The 21,631-nt window shown below is 43.8% G+C and overlaps 1 protein-coding gene across 8 annotated transcripts in view; it reads left to right on the forward strand.

Annotated features, from left to right (window-relative positions):
* LOC135874248 (pituitary adenylate cyclase-activating polypeptide type I receptor-like) overlaps positions 1 to 21,631 on the forward strand; it is a 184,835-nt gene that overhangs the window by 154,809 nt on the left and 8,395 nt on the right. For 4 of the 8 annotated variants that reach the window (XM_065399023.1, XM_065399025.1, XM_065399026.1 and 1 more), the window contains one exon: positions 16,752 to 16,835. The exons of 3 other annotated variants lie outside the window; for them this stretch is intronic. In XM_065399023.1, the coding sequence (XP_065255095.1) occupies positions 16,752 to 16,835 (84 nt within the window). Of the gene's footprint in view, positions 1 to 4,673; positions 5,656 to 16,751; positions 16,836 to 21,631 lie in introns of those variants that run through there. One more of the 8 variants, XM_065399030.1, reaches the window with a different exon arrangement.

The following is a 21,631-nucleotide window of genomic DNA, read 5'->3' on the forward strand; positions in this document are numbered from 1 at the left end:
CAAGTGAAATTTATTAAATATTTTGGGATGTTTTTCTATATTTTCAAATATATTGATTTCAATGACAACACAGAATAGAAAGTGCACAGTGCTCACTTTATATTATTATTATTACAAATATTTGCACTGTAAAAAGGATAAACAAAGACATAGTATTTTTCAGTTCACCTTATACAAGTACTGTAGTGCAATCTCTTTATTGTGAAAGTGCAACTTACAAATGTAGATTTTTTTTGTTACATAGCTGCACTCAAAAAACAAAACAATGTAAAACTTTAGAGCCTACAAGTCCACTCAGTCCTACTTTTTGTCGCTACGACAAACAAGTTGGTTTACATTTATGGGACATAATGCTGACCACTTCTTATTTACAATGTCACCTGAAAGGGAGAACAGGCCTTTGCATGGCACTTTTATAGCCGGCATTACAAGGTATTTACATGCCAGATATGATAAACATAAACCTCTACCCCGATAGAACGCGACCCGATATAACACGAATTTGGATAGAACGCGGTAAAGCAGCGCTCCGGGGGGGCGGGGCTGCGCACTCCGGTGGATCAAAGCAAGTTCGATATAACGCGGTTTCACCTATAACGCGGTAAGATTTTTTGGCTCCCGAGGACAGCGTTATATCGGGGTAGAGGTGTATGAATCACAGTCCATATCATGGTAATCAGTCTCCTGGGAGTGACCCCTTTAGTGGGCCAGGACCTAAGGACCCACAAAGTTCCACAGGGGCAGGCCCCTGGCCTCCAAGCCTGGCCCATCAGCACCAGCGATTCCTGTCTCTCACTGTGACTGCCTGCAGCGAATCCAGCCAAGCCACATTTCTGTGGGAGGCTTGAACTGGGTCCCTCTAAACCACAATGCTCTAAGGGAGTATTTACAGTGAGTTGGCAGCCTTTTCAAAGCAATGTAACCATTTACTAGGCACCTGGCACACAGACTATGAAAGTCCTTTGGTTACCATAGAGAAATTAAGGTTAAAGCGTAGTCCATGGTGGTTAGCCCAGGCCCCTGGCCAAGCTGTAATGAACCCCATGTTCGGGCTCTGCCTCTCTCACTCTCAATCTGACCCCCTTAGTCAGTTCCCAGGTGAGAAAGCCCAGACTCCTTCCAGAAGGCAACCCTCTATCCCCCAACCTCATACCTTCCAGTCCTTTGCTCTCAAGCTGGGGGTCTTTGCTCAGCTTCCCTGCTGAGAGGTGTGGAAATCCATCTCCCTCTGGGTTCTTGGTTGCTAGGTGTCAATGTTCTGGTGACTGGGTTCTCCATTGTTGTCTTGGATTTTCCACTGATGTGGGGCTGGCTTCGGACAGTCTTTTTTAATGACTCATTCAGAATCAGGTAGCTAGGCAACATGCATTGCTATGTCTCTTAGCCTGCCCTGAGAGCAAACTTGGTCATTTCCCCCCACTGGGTAGCCACGCAAAATATAGGGGAAACTGAGGCACACATAGGCATCATAAAAATATTACAGCAAATTCTCATTTTGTCACTGTGGCTAAGCCCAGGAGAGCATTTTCAGCTGAGAATCACAAGCAGAGGGAGGTGCCTCCCTGCTGCCTGGACTTAAGCACCTACCCCCAAAAGAGGGCTGGCTTAGCACCTCCCAGTGTACACCTACACTACACACTACGCCTAAGCTCTGACACAGATTTGTGCACAAACCCCCCTTCCATCCACACAGAAAACAGTCTGCTTCAGAGCATCAGGCACTCAGGATCAGGGTCCTAGGACCCTACTGAGGGGGACGGTCAGAGCCCGAGCATGGCTGGGACTTTGCAGTGTGGACGCAGCTCAAACTACAGACCCATGTGAGAATGTCTGCGTAGTGCAGTGTGGATGTATTAGCACAGCTGTGAGGCCCAGGTCCAGCAATTGTAAGCCCAGGCCTACAATGCAGTGTGGACACTCAAGTGCATGCTGGGTAACTCCGAGCCTACAAGCCTGGGTCCCACAGACCCAGGTTTACAATGCAGTTTAGGCATGTCCCCAGTGGCTAGCTTAGGCGAGTGCTGGATTTTCTGAAGTCCATTCTGAGACACCTGTCTGTCCCCATGCGTTGTCTGCCTAACCCAGGCTTTGTGAATCCCAGTGACTTTTTAGGCACCTAAAAACGAGGCAGGGTGATGCTCACCATCACTACACGTAACTTTCGTTGCGACTTTAGCCCTGTGGCTCTGATTCCGCCAAACACTTAAGCACATCCTTGACTTTATGGAATTTAACCATGTGCCTAAGTGCTTTTCTGAATCGGGTCTCAGGGGGCCTACTTTCCCATTGCCTTGGGGCCTTGTGCAGTCATTTCTACCTGTGCAAAAGTGGGCCAAATTCTCTCCTGGCATAACTCCATTCAGTGGTGCTCTTAACAATCTGGTTTATCAGGTTTCCCAGACTCGTCCTAGAAACATTTAACAATAAATTCATTTATTTTCTCTGCTTAGCTCATATGTATATTGGTGGCCCAATTCTTCATTCCTTGGGTACCCCACTGAAGTTAATGGGAGCTCAGAGTGCACCCAGAATGCAGGGTCTAGTGTCCCTGAATATCAACCACCAGTAAATAGGTACCACTATGGTTCATACATCATACGAACTAGTTTTACCAGCATGCCAGAAAGTCGGATGTATCTCTGTTCACAGACCAATAATTTCACTATAAAATGATGTCACACTGCATTCATCTATAACTGCCCTATAAGGGCCTCTTTGCTGGATGCAAGGTGCATTATAGAGGAAGTATATTGCAATAGTACTGATGCTAAAGTCTATGTAGTGTAGCCACCATGATTGTGGGACTTGCTTCATTCACATTAAAATATATTCAGCACCGCAAATATGAGTGATTATCATCAAAATTAGACATTCACGCTAAATAACCTTCCCAATGATCATTATAAGTAATTTCCTGGGTTTTCAAGTTGAAAAGAAAAAAGTTAGAAACATTTAGTAATTCCCCGTGTTCTTGATTTTGTTTCTGTAGACTAGTTAAATGCTTTAGCGAGTGTGATATCTCCAATTTTATCCATTTGTATATCCACCCATTCATTACCAGCCTTGTGCAATTTGTCATCCTCCATTTGGTTCGGGCTCAACATTACCTGCGTGCTGCTCATTCCATTTTAGATTGAGTTGCTCTAACTGTGACAGACCCGGACAGAACAAACAATGACTCAGTGTTTATTTTAATGATGCTTAAAACCCAAAGTTCTCCTTCCATTTTACTTGAGTGAAGGCTGGATTCATGAAAAAATATCTCAACCATTGAGAGGGGGGCACTGACTTCATTGTCAATGCCCTTTAAAATTTCAGGACTCTTTTTTTCAGAGTTCTCTCTTTGTTTTGCTAGTTTATTAGACCATATTTTCCCCCAAATATCATCACTTGTTAATTATCCTTGCCTCCTACAGGCAGAAGTGAGCAGTCAAAGGCAAACAAACAGAAAGTTCAGGCCTGTGGTTGTTGGGCCATGTTCTGCTTTCTATTATTCTGGTGTCAGTCCTCAGTAGTGCCACAGACTTCACTAGAGTTGCTCTGGTTTGACACCAATGTAAATTAAATCAGGATTGAACCTGGTTGGAGTTTTGAGAACCTCAGATAAAAGGTGTTCTAAAAGGGTGAAGTGTTGATTATGTATTAACCTTCATAATTGTATGTATTATTTCTTTTTGATTACTGCCCGTGTAACACACAGGAACCCAGTGTGAGCTGATATCCCCGTCTAGTGGCTGAACTATGTAAAAACGGTTGTCTCCTACTGCCTCCAAGCTAAAGCAGCTGGTTTTATAGCTCAGACAATAGCAACTTCAGCTTTTATATCCAGCGGTCCAGGTAGCATTCCAACAGATGACCCATCCAGGGGCATTGTTACATCCATATATTGAAAGCCATGTACCAAGTTATAAATGGGCAACTAAATTCTCACCATCTGTTTTAACTCTCCTTTTGTGGACTAAAGACAAGTATCTACTATTTAGAATCCTGCTTTGACTGGCACAATCCACGGCAGATCAGTTAGTGCCTGCATCATTCATATATTTTTTCATGAATCAGCTGCGGAACAGGAAGCCAAGAAATGAACGATGAACAGCCAAGGTTTTTTCATCCATTGCATGGCAAACACAAGTAATATGGTGAAGATAGTGGGCCAGATTCTGCACTCAGTTGCCCAGGTATAACTGAGCACAGAATTGTCTCTAGAGTTCTAGAGATAGTAAATACACCTGTAGTGCAGAAATCATTACATTGAGGTGTCTAACTAAAATTCACTTTACTGTATGCATAACCAAAGTTACTATTAATGAGAGGTTTATTTATATATGAAATGGAATGTAATTATATCAGTACGATAGGTTAAAAAAACCCAGGAGATGCATGAATCACTCATATGCTGGGTTGAGCCATAAGACTAAAATAGCGCAAGCATTTCCATTAAGCTTTTTGCTTGTTCACTCATTGCAAAGGGCTAAAGCACATTTGATTGACATATATATATTTTTTTGGCTCATGGATGCATAGTATACTTTTTTTGGTTTGTTTCTGCTTTTGCTTTTTTTAACCAACTCTTCATCCTGACTTTTGTATCATGCCTGTTGAAAACTCAAAAGAAAAAAATAAAACCACACATTCATCTAGCTAATTCAGGTCTACGTCATTCCTCCAATCAGCATCTTGCTGGAAAGAAAGGAGAAACATGGCATATACCATAGGTAGGTATGATTTTACATATGGTCCAATCTAAAGGGCTTAGGTTAGCGAATCACTGTCCTAAAGCAAGTGTTTTGGTAAACAACACTCCTCTGCAATTCACTGACAAAGTCACTGGAAATTCAATGATTCATTTTGCTACTGCTTTGTCTTGCTGCAAATACTCAAATTAGCAGTGCCAGTTATTTCCAACAGGATCTTCCTGGCATAAACCCCAATTATAACGGGAAACTGCAGCTCCTTTGCTGAGCGGTCTGTCCATTGGCACGGCGCTTTAATTGCTTAAACACGGACATTATTAATTGGGGAAGGGAGGTGGAACTCCCACTAACACCAGGAATGCAGGGGTCTCTTAAGCAAAGGTTTATCCATCCCAACACTAGGAAAAGATTATAGAAACAGTGAACATTGGTTACTTGTCAGCACATGAGACAATGGGGTCCTAGTTCTCATTTCTAGAACAGCCAATAAGTATGTTAAAAATGGTTGCTCTATTTTTTTAAAGACTAAATCTTACAAAAGTTGCCTAGTGTTCAAGAGTAAAATGCCTCCTTCACAAATATTGGGTGGTATCTGTTTTAAACACCATTAAACAGATGATTTTCTGTACCTCTGTACCACACTAGGAGTAATTAAGGTGAACCCCCTCCTGGCCCCAAAACTATTTGCAGAAAGCAGTGGACGTCTCTGGCCTGCCATTGAGCTATCTGTGTATGATACTTAGATGGTCCCATTCCTATAGTCTCTGAAGCCTCACAATCTATAATGCATTTCTCCCCACAGCACTCCTATGCTCTATATCCCCATTTAGCGCATGAGGAACTGAAAGACCAAGTGTCTTGCTCAAAGTCACACACGGAGCCTCTGTTAGAGCAGATAATTGAACTTAGGTTTCCTGAGTCCCAGGTTAGCACCCTAACCACCCATCCATCCTTCTTCTGTACATATCCCGCTTGCATTATTTTAATAGTGATGGGAGGAGCAGGCCTAAAGCCACATCCATCTCGGATTTGGTTTTGCCATTTTATCGGTGACTTCCCAGTACAGCATTCCATATGAGGGACAAAAGATTGGTAGTTGTCAGTGAGGTCAGTTTAAAGAAAATCCCATTAATTTCCAGTGAAACACAAACACTTTACTGTGCCTACACTGGTATCCTCTGATTTTGATACTGTAAATCACAGCAGCACCACTCACATGTTGGTAGTTACAAGGTCACCTGCCATGCATGACATTTTAAAAGACTGTTCTGCTTGGGTTTTTTTTGCATAATTCGAGGCATGCCCTTTAGAACTCACTCAGCACAGGTGAGAGCCATTATCATGTAGGCCAATTGGGCTTTATTTTCTATTTTGAAGTAGCAATGGAAAATAAACAAGTTTTTTTTTCTCTAAACATTGCTACATGTGCACCCTGCTCCGATGTATTTGTACCAACAGTTCCATGATTTTGGCGTGTGGCTGTGGAGAGGAAGGGGTATAATCACCAGGCAGGCTTTGTTGTGAATGTGTTGGCTATTTTTGAAATTAAGCTTGAAGCCACTTGAAGCCACTACATTCTGTTGGGTCATTTGATACTTCTCTAATTATTGATTAGCCCAATCCTTTCAATATGCCACAGTTTTCTGAGATGGTATTTTGATATGTGGATTTAGTGCAGCAGGAGTGCAAGCTTCCCCAGGCACTCGCTGTCCCACCTTTGCCAGGGCTAGTGTGTCAAGCCATGAAGTGAAGGACACAATGGCTAGGACAAAATGGCAAGGTTATTCTTGGATTTTTTTGGGTGGGGAGAGGGAGGGATTTTGAGTTTTGTTTTTCAAATTGATCCCCACTCCTTTTTTCTTGTAGTCGCTTGCTTAATGGGGCTGAATTAAACGGGTCTTCATGCTGCAGTTGTTCGCTGACTACAGATAATGGGGAATAATTCTGACATCTCTTGATCTATGATGTGCTTTTAATTTCTTTCAAAGCTTGCAGCACAACATGCTATTCTGTCGAACTTCTGTTGCCATTCGCATTTAGGCTTCTATCATATGGAAAACGAAAACGGCATTAATTGCCAATAATGGCTCTTCTTTTTTTCTTATCCTTGATTTCTTGTGCCCTTTGTTTTGCAATTGACGCTCTTTGTGTCGAGTGTCTTAAGGATTGTTAATAGGTGCGCTGGACAAGCGTGCAGGCATTTCATGATGTATGGCTGTGTTGAGTAAGACTGTGGCATGGAAAGGTGTTGGTGAACCTGTCTCTCATGAGACTAACATATCTAGAACATAAGAATGGCCATATCGGGTCAGATCAATGGTCCATCTAGCCCAGTATCCTGTCTTCCAACAGTGGCCAATGCCAGGTGCCCCAGAGGGAATGAACAGAACAGGTAATCATCTAACTGTGTGCATGAAAGGAACTGCGCGCTGGTGATTATGTAGTTAGTTAAATTCTCTGGGCCAGATTCTTCCCTCACTTAGGAAGGGAACCTGCAAATTGCAAATCATATAAGTAGTTCCACTGAAGTAAATGGGACAGTTCGTATGAATAAGAGTCTGCAATCGCAGGGCTGTACACTTCATGCAGCAGCCCATTGGGTCACATTCTCCTCATTTCCACCCAAGTAATGCCATTGACAGTACTGGGTTGAAGAGGTGTAGCAAAGATCCCTTGGCCCATGGACTGCAGTGGGGTTTGACAAAGCGATGTCTCAGTCAATCTGATCATTATTAATAAAGCATGTTAAATCATTGTAAATCAGGAGTAACACCGTTTAAGTCAATGGAGTTATGACAGGGTACAACCAGTGTGAATGAAAGGATAATTGAGCCCACAGAGCCTGCCCTTAGCCTCTGTCAATTTGGCATAGGTCAATGGAGTTCTGCCAGTTTATACCAGCTCTCCATCCGGCCCTCAGTGTCAAATGTTCACATACTCTCTAAGCTTCCTGCTGTATGTTTTGTGCTTTCACTAATGGGAGTTTGTGCACACTGATCTAGGAATGCAAAATCTTGTTGGCATGTGCAAATGCTTGATTTTGTGGGAATTCAATTCAGCAAAATTGATAGTCCAAATTTTCGGGGCCCCTTAGAAAATGCAGCCATTAGTGTTAGACTTTCAGCGTATGCTGATTTGGGGCATTAAATGCTAGGTTTAAAAAAATGGTAGTGACTCATTCATTAATTAAGAATTCCCTGATCTTCAATGTGTGAATTTGGGCATGAGTGCTCTGCACATCAGGTCAGTACTCCTTTCTATAATTGGATTCAAACACACATAGGCTTCATCTAGTACAGTATGTTTTTCATATTGGGTCCATTACTGTCATGTCCTCTGCGGTTAGGTCAGTTCATTTATAACAGAATCACTCCATTATACATGACAATATACAACACCCCTTTGGATCACCGAGAACAATTCACTTGATTAAAATAGGATCACATGAAGCAATATAAGGGAAGCTCAAAATGATGTAACTTTGAAACGATAGCACATTTAGTAAGGAAGATTCTAGGCTTTAGTGTCCGCTCGCTGTTTCTTTCTGCTCCCAGCCTTCCTGGCCAAACAAGGGCTACCCTACAATATGCTCTCCCTTCCGCTACTTGATCTCCGAGTGAGACCCACTGCCTTCCTCAGGGCTGCCTGCCTGGCCTATCAATATGGACAACTCCAAAGATGATTCCAGGGTGTGGTTTATTGCTGACTAGGAGTGGTTTGGACCCAAATCCCATTTCATCCCAGCTGAGTGGGATTTGGGACTTCCAGACAAATGGTTCCACTGTGAGCCCATCTCCAAAAACAGAGAAACATGAGAGCTTCCATACTAGGTCAGACCATGGTCCATCTTGCCAGTATCCTGTCTCCAACAGTGGCCCATACCAGAACTTCAGGAGGAGTGTACAGAAAGGACGATTATAGAGTGATCCATCCACTCTTCCACTCCTGCCTTCTTGTAGTCAGAGGCTCACAGTTGCCCCGAATATTAGGTTGCATCCCTTACTATCTGGGCTAATTGCCATCAATGGGCCTATCCTCCATGAACTTATCCAGTTCTTTTTGAACCCAGTTATACTTTTGGTCATGACAATGTCCCATGGTGATGAGTTCCACAGGTTAGGTGTGCGTTGTGTGAAAAAGTACTTCCTCTTGTTTGTATTAAACCCGCTGCCTATTAATTTCATCAGGTGACCTTGGCTTTTGTATTGTGTGAAAGGGCAAATAGCACTTCCCTATTCACTCTTTCCACACCATTCATGATTTTATAGACCTCTATCATATCCCCCCTTAGTCATCTCTTTTCTAAGATGAACAGTCCTAAGCTTTTTAGACTCTTCTCATACAGAAGCCGTTCCATACCCTTGACCATCTTTGTTGCCCTTCTCTGAAGCTTTTCCAGTTCCACTTTATTCTTTTTGAGATGGCAACCAGAAATGGACACAGTATTTAAGGTGTGGGTGCACCATAGGTTTATATAGCGTCATTATGACATTTTCTGTCTTATTTATTTCCCTTTTCTAATAGTTCCTAACATTCTGTTGGCCTTTTTGACCTCTGCTGTGCTTTGAGTAGAAATTTTCAGAGAACTAGCCACAGTGACTCCAAGATCACTTTTTGGGGTGGTAACAGTGAAATTAGAACCAACTTTTGTATATGTATAGTTGGGATTATGTTTTCCAATGTTTATTACTTTGCACTTATCAACATTGAAGTTCATCTGCCCAGTCACTCAGTTTTGTGAGATCCCTCTGTAATCCTCGCAGTCTGCTTTGGATTTAGCTATTTTGAATAGTTTTGTATCATCTGCAAACTGCAAACATCTTCACTGTTCACCCACCTTTTCCAGATCATTAACAAATATGTTGAACAGCACAATCCTGGTACAGCTCCTTTGAGGACTCTGCTGTTTGCCTCTCTTCATTGTGAAAATTGACCATTTATTTCAACCCATTGTTCCTTACCTTTTAATCAGTTACTGATCCCTGTGAGGACTTTCCCTCTTACCCCATGGCTACCTAGTTTCCTTAAGAGTCTTTGTTGAGGTACCTTGTCAATGGTTTCTGAAAATCCAAGTACACCATATTGACTGGATCAGCCTTATCCATGTGCTTGTTGACTCCCTCAAAGAATTCTAAGAGATTGGTGAGGCATGACTTCCCTTTACAAAAGCTGTGTGGATGCTCCTCCAGAAAATCATGTTTATTTATGTGTCTGATAATTCTGTTCTTTACTGTAATTTCTACCAATTTTTTCCTTACTGGAATTAGGTTCACCGGCCTATAACGGCCAGGATCTCCTCTGGAGCCCTTTTTAAGAATTGGTTACAATAGTTATCCATCAGCCATCTGGTACAGAAACTGATTTCAATTAATACTACTACAATTAGTAGTTCTGTCATTCCATGGTTGAGCTCTTTCAGAACTTTTGGGTGAATACCATCTGGTCCTGGTGACTTATTACCGTTTAATTTATCAGTTTGTTCTAAAACCGCTTCTATTGGCACATCGATTTGGGACAACACTTCAGATTTCTCACCCAGAAAGAATAACTCTGATGTGGGTATCTCCCCCACATCCTCTGCAGTGAACACTGATGCAAAAAATTCATTTAGATTCTCTGCAATGACTTTCTCTTCCTTAATTGCTTCTTTAATACCTTTGTCATCTAGTGACCCCACTGCCTGTTTGGCAGGCTTCCCACTTCTCATGTACTTTTCAAAAAATCACTGTTATTTTTGTATGTCTTTAGCAAGTTACTTCTCAAATTCTTTCTTCCCCCAAAGGTTCCCTAGTTCCTAAACCTAAATCCCTCCTTCTGATACCATCTCATCTACACATTTAGACCTTGCAATAATGCCTGCCTTACTGGCCCTGTGCATAGGACTGGAAGCATTTCAGAGAATGCTGCCATGGAGGTCCTGGACTTTAATCTCTTACCTAGCAGCCTAAATTGGGCCTCCAGGACATCTCTCCTACATTTCCCTATGTCACTGGTATCTACATGTACCACAACCAGTGGCTCCTTCTCAGCACTATATATAAGACTATTTAGAAGTCTCGTGAGATCCTCTACCTTCTTACCCAGCATGCAATTCACCAGTCATCACAAACCCAACTATCTATGTTTCTAATAATTGAATTCCCTGCTACTATTACCTGTCTCTTCCTAATAATTGCAGTTCTTGCCCCTGGAGGGATATCCTCAGTGTGGGTCCTAACTATGGGATCAATTCCCTCTGGTCCAGTTTGATGCTGTCCTGCCCTGAGAATTTCATCCTCCTCCACAGCACAGGGGCTGTCAGGAGGTGGGTCCGCTCTACTATGCCCCCAGAAGTCTCCCTTATGTACTTCTGTCTCCCTTTGTTCATCCAGTTCAACCACTCTGAGCTCAAGAGCCCATACTCAGTCTTTGAGGGCTGTGGTTTGTTTGCACCGCACGCCCATGAGGCAGGTAGCTGTACATGTTGCAATAAACTGGGGAGCCCCAAACATGCTGATGGTCTTTTGCCTACATTTTTTTTTAACTCTTGTGGCTTTTTTTATGTAGCCTTAGTTTAGGGTATGTGTGTAAAGAGGCATTGGTTTATTTGGCTTTTTTATTACTTTTCCTGGGGACTTGGTGCCTTTTGGATTCTTATAATCCCTCAGACTCCTCCCTCAGCAGCCAAACTCTCCTTCCCTCAGTAGCTCACTCAGCCGCTTTGCTCTCGCACTTTGGCACAGGTTATCCTTATCAAATAGCCAGCGTCAGTAGCAGTGGTATGCTGAACAGGGCCAGTAACTCTAAGCCTGTGGAACAGTGGGGGGTGGCTTCCCCCAGGCAGCCAGAGCCCATGCGTCAACTTCTGCTTTTGGTTACCCTGGGGTAAACCTGGAGTAACTTCTGCTTTTAGTTACACTGGTGTAAACTCCTTTAACTTCAGTGGGGCTAATCAGGATTTACACTCATGTAGTTTTAAGCAGCGTTGGGGGCCCCATGTCATCAGTACCATGGAAGCACTGGAAACAAAAATAGCCTCTCCCCGGGCATTGGGTCACATTAGCTGCCCTCTGCCCAGCAGCTCCAGAGTTCTGCGTGGACTCGGACTTGGCAAGCCCATAGAAATACACAGCGTAAGCCATTCTCACACTCCTCAAGCTTAAAGACCAGAAACGAAGTTATCCACGGAGATTTTGAACTAAGAGTTCTCATAAGAAAGTTAGAAAGTTTGGAGCTGGCCAAGAGTTCTGGGGAATGGGACTCACGCTCAGAAATCCAGCAGAGAGGCAGATTTCTCTTTGTGAAGTGCACAAAAACGTTTGTCCGTAAGGCAGGACCAACACAATACAGCTTACTCTCTGCCTGCATGGATTGGGTGATGCGTAGAAAAACAACGAGGAGTCCTTGTGGCACCTTAGAGACTAACACATTTATTTGGGCATAAGTTTTCGTGGGCTAAAACCCACTTCATCAGATGCATGAAGTGCATGAAGGACTCCTCGTTGTTTTTGCTGATACAGACTAACACGGCTACCGCTCCGAAACCTGTCATCATGCAAGTTCTAATATAGATTCCCTGAGTAGGACGGATGCTCAAACCTTGTATAGACTGAAGTTTTGCAGACCTCACAAGTAATATTTTTCAAATGCAAAACTACTTCAGCTTTGCAAGCATTTCTTCCTGCTCCCTTAAACCCACACTTTTTGCAAGGGTGATTTTGGATTTTCCTTGCTGCAGTGAATCCTGTGCTATTCAGTAGGAAGAGAAGAAACTCCAACTCAAAAAAGCTAAATAGATACAAGTAGGTGCTTAGAATATGAGGTGTACCCTGTGTCTATTTTTCATTAGATAACTCCTCCGCTCCACTCCTTTTTGCACAGGTTGTCTGCATTATCATCTCTGGCCTCCTTTCCGCTATGGTTTCAGTCTCCTTTTCCCAGGCTTGTCTTCACTACGGCGCTAAATCAGCGCCACTGTGATTGATGCAGCTGGGGCGATTTAGCACGTCTGGTGAAGACGCTACATTGACAGGCGCGCACTCTCTTGTCATTGTAATTAATCCACCTCCATGAGAGGCGGAAGCTATATCAGCGGGAGCGCATCTCCCACCGACGTCACACAGTGTAGATACTGCGTTAAGTAGATGTGAGTTATGTCGCCCAGGGGTGTGTGTTTTTTTCACACCCCTGAGTGACATAACTTACATCGACGTAAGCAGTAGTGTAGACAAGCCACCCGACCCTCCACCCCCAAAAGGATTTGCCCAGGAATTCTTAATAGCATCATTCTTAACTTGTATAAAGTTTCCTGTTTTTCACCTTTACAATCATGCATAAGCCAAATTCTCCCTCACTTACACCTGTGCAAGTCTACTGAGTTAAGCACTACCTCTTCATCTCCATCTGCCTTGCTGACACTGCTCAGTCCCATTCTAGTGAACTATCAGCATTCCTAAATCCACTGTCAACGTATTATCAAAGTGCTGATGCTATGCAAAATTAGAGCACAATACATTTTTATTAAACATTAAGAAATTGTTTGACGTCATGTGCTTTTCGCTCTGTTTAGAAAGGCAGTAGGTCAAATTAGATCAGGTAAAACTCTAGTAAGTATGTTTTAAGAGGAAATAATTGGGGATTTTTGAGAGCTTTTTTGGAAAAAAAAATCTGGTTTTGTTTTAAGAAAAAGCCTTTTTTTTTTTTTTAGTTTTTGCGTTCCTTTCTTTCCCTTTCCCCTTTTGTCAGTTATCAAAAAGGGAAAGGGGTAATGAATTTGGATACAACTGTAGGGTATCCAAAAAACCACACCAACAATAGTGGTATAAAAGCTTCTAGCAGATCTACATTCTACGTATGTTTGGTTTATCTTGTAGAACACAATAGCAGGGATATAATTCTCTATTAAGTTCAGTAGGATAGTTGGGAAAAAAGAAAACTTGTGGAAAGGTTTTGCTGTTTTTTATCACGTTCTGCAGACCTTTTCCATAATTATCCCAAACAACGTGTATTGCTCTTTCCTGGCTTTGCAGCAGCACTTGTCCATCAAATATTATTTCCAGAGCTGTGCTTTTTCCTGCTGATAATGCTAGTTTAGCAAACAAGCAGAATCATGTTGGTTTCTTATCCACCAGAATGATATATATACACACACACACAATAGAAAATTAATCTGCCAACTGGAAAAGAAGTGTAGCTACAGCTGTGTCAGTCACAGGATATTAGAGAGGCAATTGGTCCAATAAAAGATGTTATTTCTAAGTAAAAAAGGAGTGACGTGATAAGGGAAACCATTTCTCAAGCTTCAAAGAAGGTGCTACATGGAAACATGTCAGGAAGAATTAAATCTAGGATTAAGATTTTCAAAAGTGGTTCAAAAGCAATTTTGGGGGTGTCAGTTTTTGGATGCCAATTTGGGAAACTGTAAAAGGCCAGATTTTCAGAAACTGCTGAGCACTGGCCCTCTGAAAATCAAACAGCGAGGTACCCCAAATCACTAGTCACTTTTGAAAATGTCCACACTCATAAAAATAAGCTGACGGAATCTTCTAAAATTGTCTCCTGATTCCTCACTATGGATTTCAGTTGCCAAACAATGCACAATACAGCACAGTCAAAACAGACAAGATACATGATGCAATGAACAGTTATACGCTGAGAAGTAATTTTCTAACAGTAACACCATGCAGTTCTGTATTTACTCTCAGCCCTAAGCACAGTAAATGAGCTCTGCTTACAAGTCAAAGCATGATTATTTTTTTCTATCTGCTGGAACAATATGGGCCACGAGATCGAAAACTCCTGCTCTGTTCTCTCTGGCTCGTACATCATCACCAATAATATTCTGCAGTTGGAATGTAGCTGTCAAGGTTGTTGAAGGTGCAAAAAGAGAGAAGTGTCTTTACTAAGTGACTCAGCAGTTCTAACCATGGTAATGAATATGGTCCAGCTACAAAATATTTATTCTACTTTATTGTTCAGTTTATAAAATGCACCTTTCTGCCATCTCTAGGCAAACTGATGGGCCTGAACTGAGTTATCCCGATGAGCGTTGCGGCTGGCGAGCTTTGACTTTGCCACCTCTAGGCAGATGCACAAAAACACGAAATAATAATATATTAACACAACCAGAGAAAGACATGTGTCAGTGCAAAAAGTCCCCCAAACTGTCATAAAAATTCCTTCCTTCCCATGCCACCTCCCTGGGCAAATGCCTTTGTAAATAAGTAGGCTTTGCAATCAAGAGAGCTGAGTTACGTCTGTGAGGTCAGGTTGGGAAACAAATTGCAGTCATGCGGCCTCCCCTGGAAAAGCTTTGCCACCTGACCCAAGAACTACAAATCTGTTAGCTGGAGCACCTCAGATGGTCTTAACCACCAGAGGGTAAGAGAACAGATGAAAGGGTTGGAAGAGCATCAAGGATCCCCAAAAGCCCTGAATCCAGCCAGGGGAGAATTCTCCTGATGCAGGAAATGAGAAAGCCAGCGACTGTTGTCTGAAGACCTCCTCTCAAATATTCATCTAGGGAGCATGCTGTGGGAGGGAGGGGCAAATTTGGGGTGGAGTTGCAGCATTGCAGAGATTTTGGACAGTCCCCAGAACCTGCCATAGCTTAGCCTCCCAGATTTGTCTAATCCATACTGGGGGCTGCTCTGGACCCCAGAGTACCCCAGCAGCTGGAGAGCACCAAGGCAGCTTAAGCCACCTTCTTAGCCCCCTTGCCTCTTGGTCTGCAATTTCTGTGCTGCCTCTCTTAGAAATGCAGCATAGACAGCCCAGGGTGGATGAGGGGCCAGCTCCTCCACTTCAGGGGAGCTATGCTGATTGACACCAGTGGAGAATGTGGTCTCTAAAACAGCCAGGACCCCAAATAATATATCATCTATACATCAAAACCAACCCCTTGATTTTTTCCCCCCAGAAGCAAACAAGAAGAGAGCACTGGTGTAACAGGGTCCCTGGGGAAGCCCCACTAAGCAATCACATTGGGCTTCTGGCGGCTCGTTCATGCCACCGATGTAATCTGGGGCAAAGTGAAAAGTCCACCTGCAGGTGGGTTGCAGCAACACAAAGCATTCGTAAGCCCTGCTCCCTGCCACACGCTGCTCACCCAAATTGGGCGGGGCTTGCTGGGGCAGGGTACTTGATGCAACACATCCCCGGGACAGCCTTCATTGATGGAGACTCAGCCACAAGTTAAAGCTGTCTCCCCAGATAGAAGCCCCAAGGGGAAGCAGTGACACAGAAGCCACCTGTACACGCTATATAAAGTTGTTAGCCATTGGCTTCTTATAAATGTTCCCCCAACTTGCCCCAGTACTACCTTTCTTGCCAGCAGTGAGCACGCCTCCCAGGCACACATGGGAGGGTAATGAGTCCCTCCTCTTCCATGGGGCATAGCCGGAATCTCAAGGAGAAGATGTGGTACTGTCGATACTGAATACGGCTGCCGTTTTTACTTGTATACTCCTCTGAGCGTAAGCACACTGACAAAGCGTGAGATACGTCCCAATGAGCAGAGCCGGTCATGCACACAGTTTCCCAAGGAATTCCCATGGTTTAGAGGAAGCTAAACTGAAAAAAACACATTGTTGTCCGTGACCACTTTCTAATAATGAATCACACGTGGTTGCAGAGTTACACATGCCTTTAATTTGGGGCTGGTCAGACAACAACACAGACTTACAGCAATTTCTGTTTTATAAATTGATACCACTATTTAATTGTTTTCCATAATACCTACGGTCTGTTTCAATTAAATATATTGTTCTTTTTTTCTCTGTGCAGTATCTGACAGCAAAGTCACATGTATTTTTTTTTTATGCATAAATGTTCTAATCACCTGCAGCCAGGTTGTTCCTCCTTTAACTTATCTGTGAATCAATACACCATAATTGCCCGCGGCAGCTAATGCATTTTATTTATGTTTTCGCTTTGATCAAAGAGCTGGTTTGCGCTGCATTTGCGTTTAGTTGCACCCACTTTCCATCTTTGTGCCATGTCTCGTGAAATGTGTTGAAACTGACCTACTTTGGCCTTTTCATGGTATTCTGAAAAAAATGCTAATCTTGTCATATTTAGCAGCTGCGTTCAGAAATGCTACTGTAAGCCCAAGAGGGCTAACCAGCACTCTTGCAAGATGTCAGAACTATCCACCATTACCCTGTAAGTGTACACAATCCCGTGACATTATTGTGTTTTTGTGAGGCATGTTGCAAATAAATGGTTTATATTAGCAGCGGGGCAGAAGGGAAACTGTTCATTATTTCTTGTTGCATGAGGATGATTTTGTTTTTGTTTTTTGTTGTTGTGTGCTTCTGCTGATACATCACAATCAAGAATGTTAAGCTTATTTGTTTGAAATGTGTCAGTTTATTGACCAACGCGATTTATGATTATGAATAGCAGAATTAGGGATTAATCCAGAGCCTTTTGAAGTCAGTGGGAGTGTTTTTTTATTAAGTTCAGTTGATTTTTGAATCAGTGTGTAATATACCCACAAAGTCTTTATGAAAACGTTTAACAAACCTGCCCATTTTTAAAGAAAAAGTTATTAATCATTATGTAGCAAGGGAGTGCTATGCACATTGGAAAGAAAGTACTTTGCCTGAAACTTTGCTAGGAAAATACAAATATGAAAAATATGGACCAGATCCACAGCTGGTATATATTGGTATACCTCGACTGAAGTCAATGGAGCTACAGCAGTTTATGCCAGCTACGGATCTGGCCTAAAATGTATTTATGTATATTTGCTATGCTGTATGATGTACAGCCCAACTTTCACTGGAATTTCATGGTAAAGTCTTGTGATTTGAACCCTGCACTCTCAAAGATGGCCTGTCAAACTGATCTAAACACAATACAGCCTTTTGTCAAGGTCAGGGAAATTTCCCTTCTTAATGGTTGCACATTTTTTCCCTTTGCTTTCTAACCTATCCCGTTTTAAGTCTGAAAATATATTTTTTCTAGTTTAGAGACTGGATCTCTTCTCAGGTTACTTACAAAAAGAGAGCAGAGGAGCTGCCCAAAAAGATTCAGCCAAAGAACTGATCCTGAATAAAAGCAAACAAAAGAAATAAAAAGTAGGAAAAGAAGAAGAAAATAATTGTTTTAAAAAAAACGGCAAAAGGTATTTGCTCAGTCCAGAGAAGGTAGTGATCTGATAACACCATAGAAACTGGAATCCGCATTTCTGAGCTAAAATAATTTTTAAGGATGAAATTCACTATTTAATTCATAGGGAAATGGTGGACAGACCTAATGCTGAGCCTCTGCATAGTGGTGAATTTAATTCAGAGCAGTTGAAAGGTGGCAGATTGACAGCTGAAGTCTTCTAGCTACCATAATATAAACCCAGCACAGGCAGCGGGCAATGTTAGCTCTCCATATGCCATCCCTGTAACATACCTCCAGCGTGTTCATGAGGGCTGCTGTCTAGCTGTGACAGGTTAGTTTAGTATTCATGCCCATTCAGCTGGTAGGCTGAAGGCATTAAGTACTAGCATTCTTACTGGCATGCCAAACAAGAGTGATGTAACCAGCTGCCCTGTTCGGTTTCAGAAGAGGCCCTGCAGATCTAAGTGGTCTGTTTTCCAGCCAGGCAGAGATAGGCAGGCCACTGACTGAATCCTCTACATTTCAAAGCTGTGGAAATATACAGAAAATGTCTCCATCCAGGAGATTGCTGAGTTCCCAAACAACCATACCCTCTCCATATCCACCCGTCTCAAATTTTGCCTTCATTGCTTGGTTTTTATTCAAACTTGCCAATGTCTCCAATAAATAGATGCTGATTTACTGAATATTCCAAAATACAAACACAAGCAGTGGAGCATAAACCAGCCATTTAATTATACACCTCTGCCCCGATATAACGCTGTCCTCGGGAGCCAAATAATCTTACCGTGTTATAGGTGAAACTGCATTATATTGAACTTGCTTTGATCCGCTGGAGTGCGCAGCCCTGCCCCCCCGGAGCACTGCTTTACCGCGTTCTATCTGAATTCATGTTATATCGGGTCGCGTTATATCGGGGTAGAGGTGTACCTGCAGCATCCCATTCCTCCATTACCTAGTGTACAAGCCCCTTATCCTCCTCTTTAAAATACAATTTTCTCATCCTGAGCTTCTTGTACATATTCCAAATTAAACTAGAAACCAGTTTTAGCCTTTTTTTTTTCTTCAAAGGAGGGGTCCCAAATAGCATAATAACTATTATAGAAATCTTTTTCTAAGATTACAGCTTCAGAAATCCTTTGGCTCCATTGACAGCTTAACATAAGAATGACCACACTGGGTAGGACCACTGGTCCATATAGCCCAGCATCCTGTCTTCCGCCAGTGGCCAGTGCCAGCTGCTTCAGAGGAAGTGAACAGACAAGGGCAGTTATCGAGTGATCCATCCCCTATCTTCTAGTCCCAGCTTCTAGCCATCAGAGGTTTAGGAACACCCAAAGCAGGGGGTTGCATCCCTGGCCATCTTGGCTAATAGCATTTACAGGCCTATTCCCCCATTAGCGTTTCTAATTCATTTTTTAACCCAGTTATACATTTGGCTTTCACATCATCCCCAGGCAGTGAGTTCCGTAGGTTGACTGGGCATTGTGTGACGTACTCCCATATATTAGTTTTAAATTTGCTGCCTATTAATTTCATTGGGTAACCCCTGGTTCTTGTGTTAGGTGAAGGATAAATAACACTTACCTTGTCCACCCCATTCATTATTTTGTAGACCTCTATCATATCCCGTCTTAATCATCTCTTTTCTAAGTTGATCAGTCCCAGGTTTTTTTAATCTCTCCTCATATGGAAGCTGTTTCATATCCCTAATCATTTTTGTTGCCTTTCTCGTTAACTTTTCCAATTCTAGTATATCATTTTTGAGATGGGGTGACTTGAACTGCACATAGTTGGATGATTTACTTGGGGTTGGTCGTGCTTTGAGCAGGGGGTTGGATTAGATGACCTCCTGAGGTCCCTTCCAACACTGATATTCTATGATTCTATGACAGTATTCAAGGTGTGGGCATCCCATGGATTTACATTAAGATCTTTTTGCTTTTATTATCTGTCCCTTTCTAATTGGTTCCTAACATTCTGTTAGCGCTTTTCTGTTAGCCCAGTCCCTGCCCCATAGGCGCCAGCTCCGTGGGTGCTCCAGGGCTGGAGCACCCATGGGGAAAAATGGTGGGTGCGGAACACCCACCGGCAGCCCCCCAATCAGCAACCACCCAGCACCTCCCTTCCACCAGTGGGCCCTGCGGATCAGTGCCTCCCCATGCCGCCCTGGTTCGTGGCGCCCTGGAGGGGAGGAGCAAAGACACGGTGTGCTCGGGGGAAGGGACGGTACTGGGCGGGAAGACGCGGGGTGGGGATGGGGCATGGGGCAGAGCTGGGGATCGAGCACCTCCCGGCACTTTGAAAAGTCGGCGCCAGTGCCCTGCCCCCTCCCACGCTCACCCCCCCCCGCCGCTGCTCACCATGTCCCTTCTCTCCTCTACCCACCCCCCACGAGGCTGCCCGCCATGTCTCTCCCCTCCTTCAGCCTCCTCCCCCGCGAGACGCCCCACATCCCTCCTCTCCTCTCCTCCACCCCATCCTGTGAGACCTCCCCCACCTCCCATTTACCACATCCCTTGTCTCCCCCAATCCCACGAGACACCGCGCCCTCTGCTCACCATGTCTTTCTTCACCTTCCTGCCCCCCACCCGCCGCATCCCTCCTCACCTTCCCCACCTCACGGTGCGTCCTTCCTCAGGCCCCGCCCTGTCAGACACCCCCTCCCCCCACCTGCTGCTTGCCGCGGCCCTCCTCGCTGCTCGCTCCAGCACATCTATGGGGGCAAGGGAGTGAGGAGGGACACAGTGAGCAGTGGGGGGTCTCGTGGTGGTGGAGGAAAGGAGGGAAGCGGCGAGTGGCAGGTAGGGGATCTGGTGAGGGCGGGGAGTGAGGAGGGACTTGGTGAGTGGCGGGCGAGGGGGGGTGTCAGGGTGGGGAGTGAGAAGGGACACAGCGAGCGGTAAGGACCTCAGGAGATGGGGGCGTGGAGTGGAGGAGAGGAGGGATTTACTCACCAGGCAGTGGTGGGCGGTCGGGGCCTCAGGAAAGGGACGGAGCTGGGAGGAGACGAGGCGAAGTGCAGGGCCTAGAAGTCCAGCAGCGTGTTGGCGGCAGCTGTGCCATGGTCGGCTAAGCCTCCACTGGCCTATTATATCCACCATCCATGATATCCACGGTGACTCCAAGGTCTCTTGTTTGAGTAGTAACAGCTAATTTAGTCCCCATCATTTTGTATGTGTAGTTGGGATAATTTTTTCCAGTGTGCATTACTTTGCATTTATCAACGTTGAATTTCATCTACCATTTTGTTGCCCAATCACCCACTTTTGTGAGATCCCTTTGTAACTCTTTGCAGTCTGCTTTGGACTTAACTATCTTGAGTAATTTTGTATCACCTGCAAATTTTGCCGCCTCACTTTTTCCAGCTCATTTATGAATGTGTTGAACAGCACTGGTCCCAGTAGGGATCCTTGGGGGGCCCCCAAAGTTTTATAAGAAAGTCATTAAGAGAAGAGAACCAGGGACTCAGCAATAGGCCTCAATCAGTCTGTTCATAAATTGGAATAGTTGTCAATGTTGTCTCAATCTTAATATGCACAGAGTAGCATTGCCTTCATCTTATATATATGACAAGGGTGTAATTCTGTTAGGTGTCCTCATGACCAGACTGGCACAAGCAGGCATAGTCCTGGGAACCATGACACAGACACAACTTCAGTAAGCAGAAAACATCTAGAGGAGAAGAGAGAGGCAGCTTTCAGCCTTCAGCTGCTGTTTTTTTAATGATTCCCTCTTTCCCAGAAGCAGGAAGAACAGATAAACCCCAGAGCTTCCTCACAGAATCCGTTCCAGAGTCACGGCCCTCCTCCCTTTGGGGGCTGTCTATGTGCCTGACAAGG

This window comes from Emys orbicularis, chromosome 2 (genome assembly GCF_028017835.1).
Source record: "Emys orbicularis isolate rEmyOrb1 chromosome 2, rEmyOrb1.hap1, whole genome shotgun sequence".
NCBI lineage: Eukaryota > Metazoa > Chordata > Testudines > Emydidae > Emys > Emys orbicularis.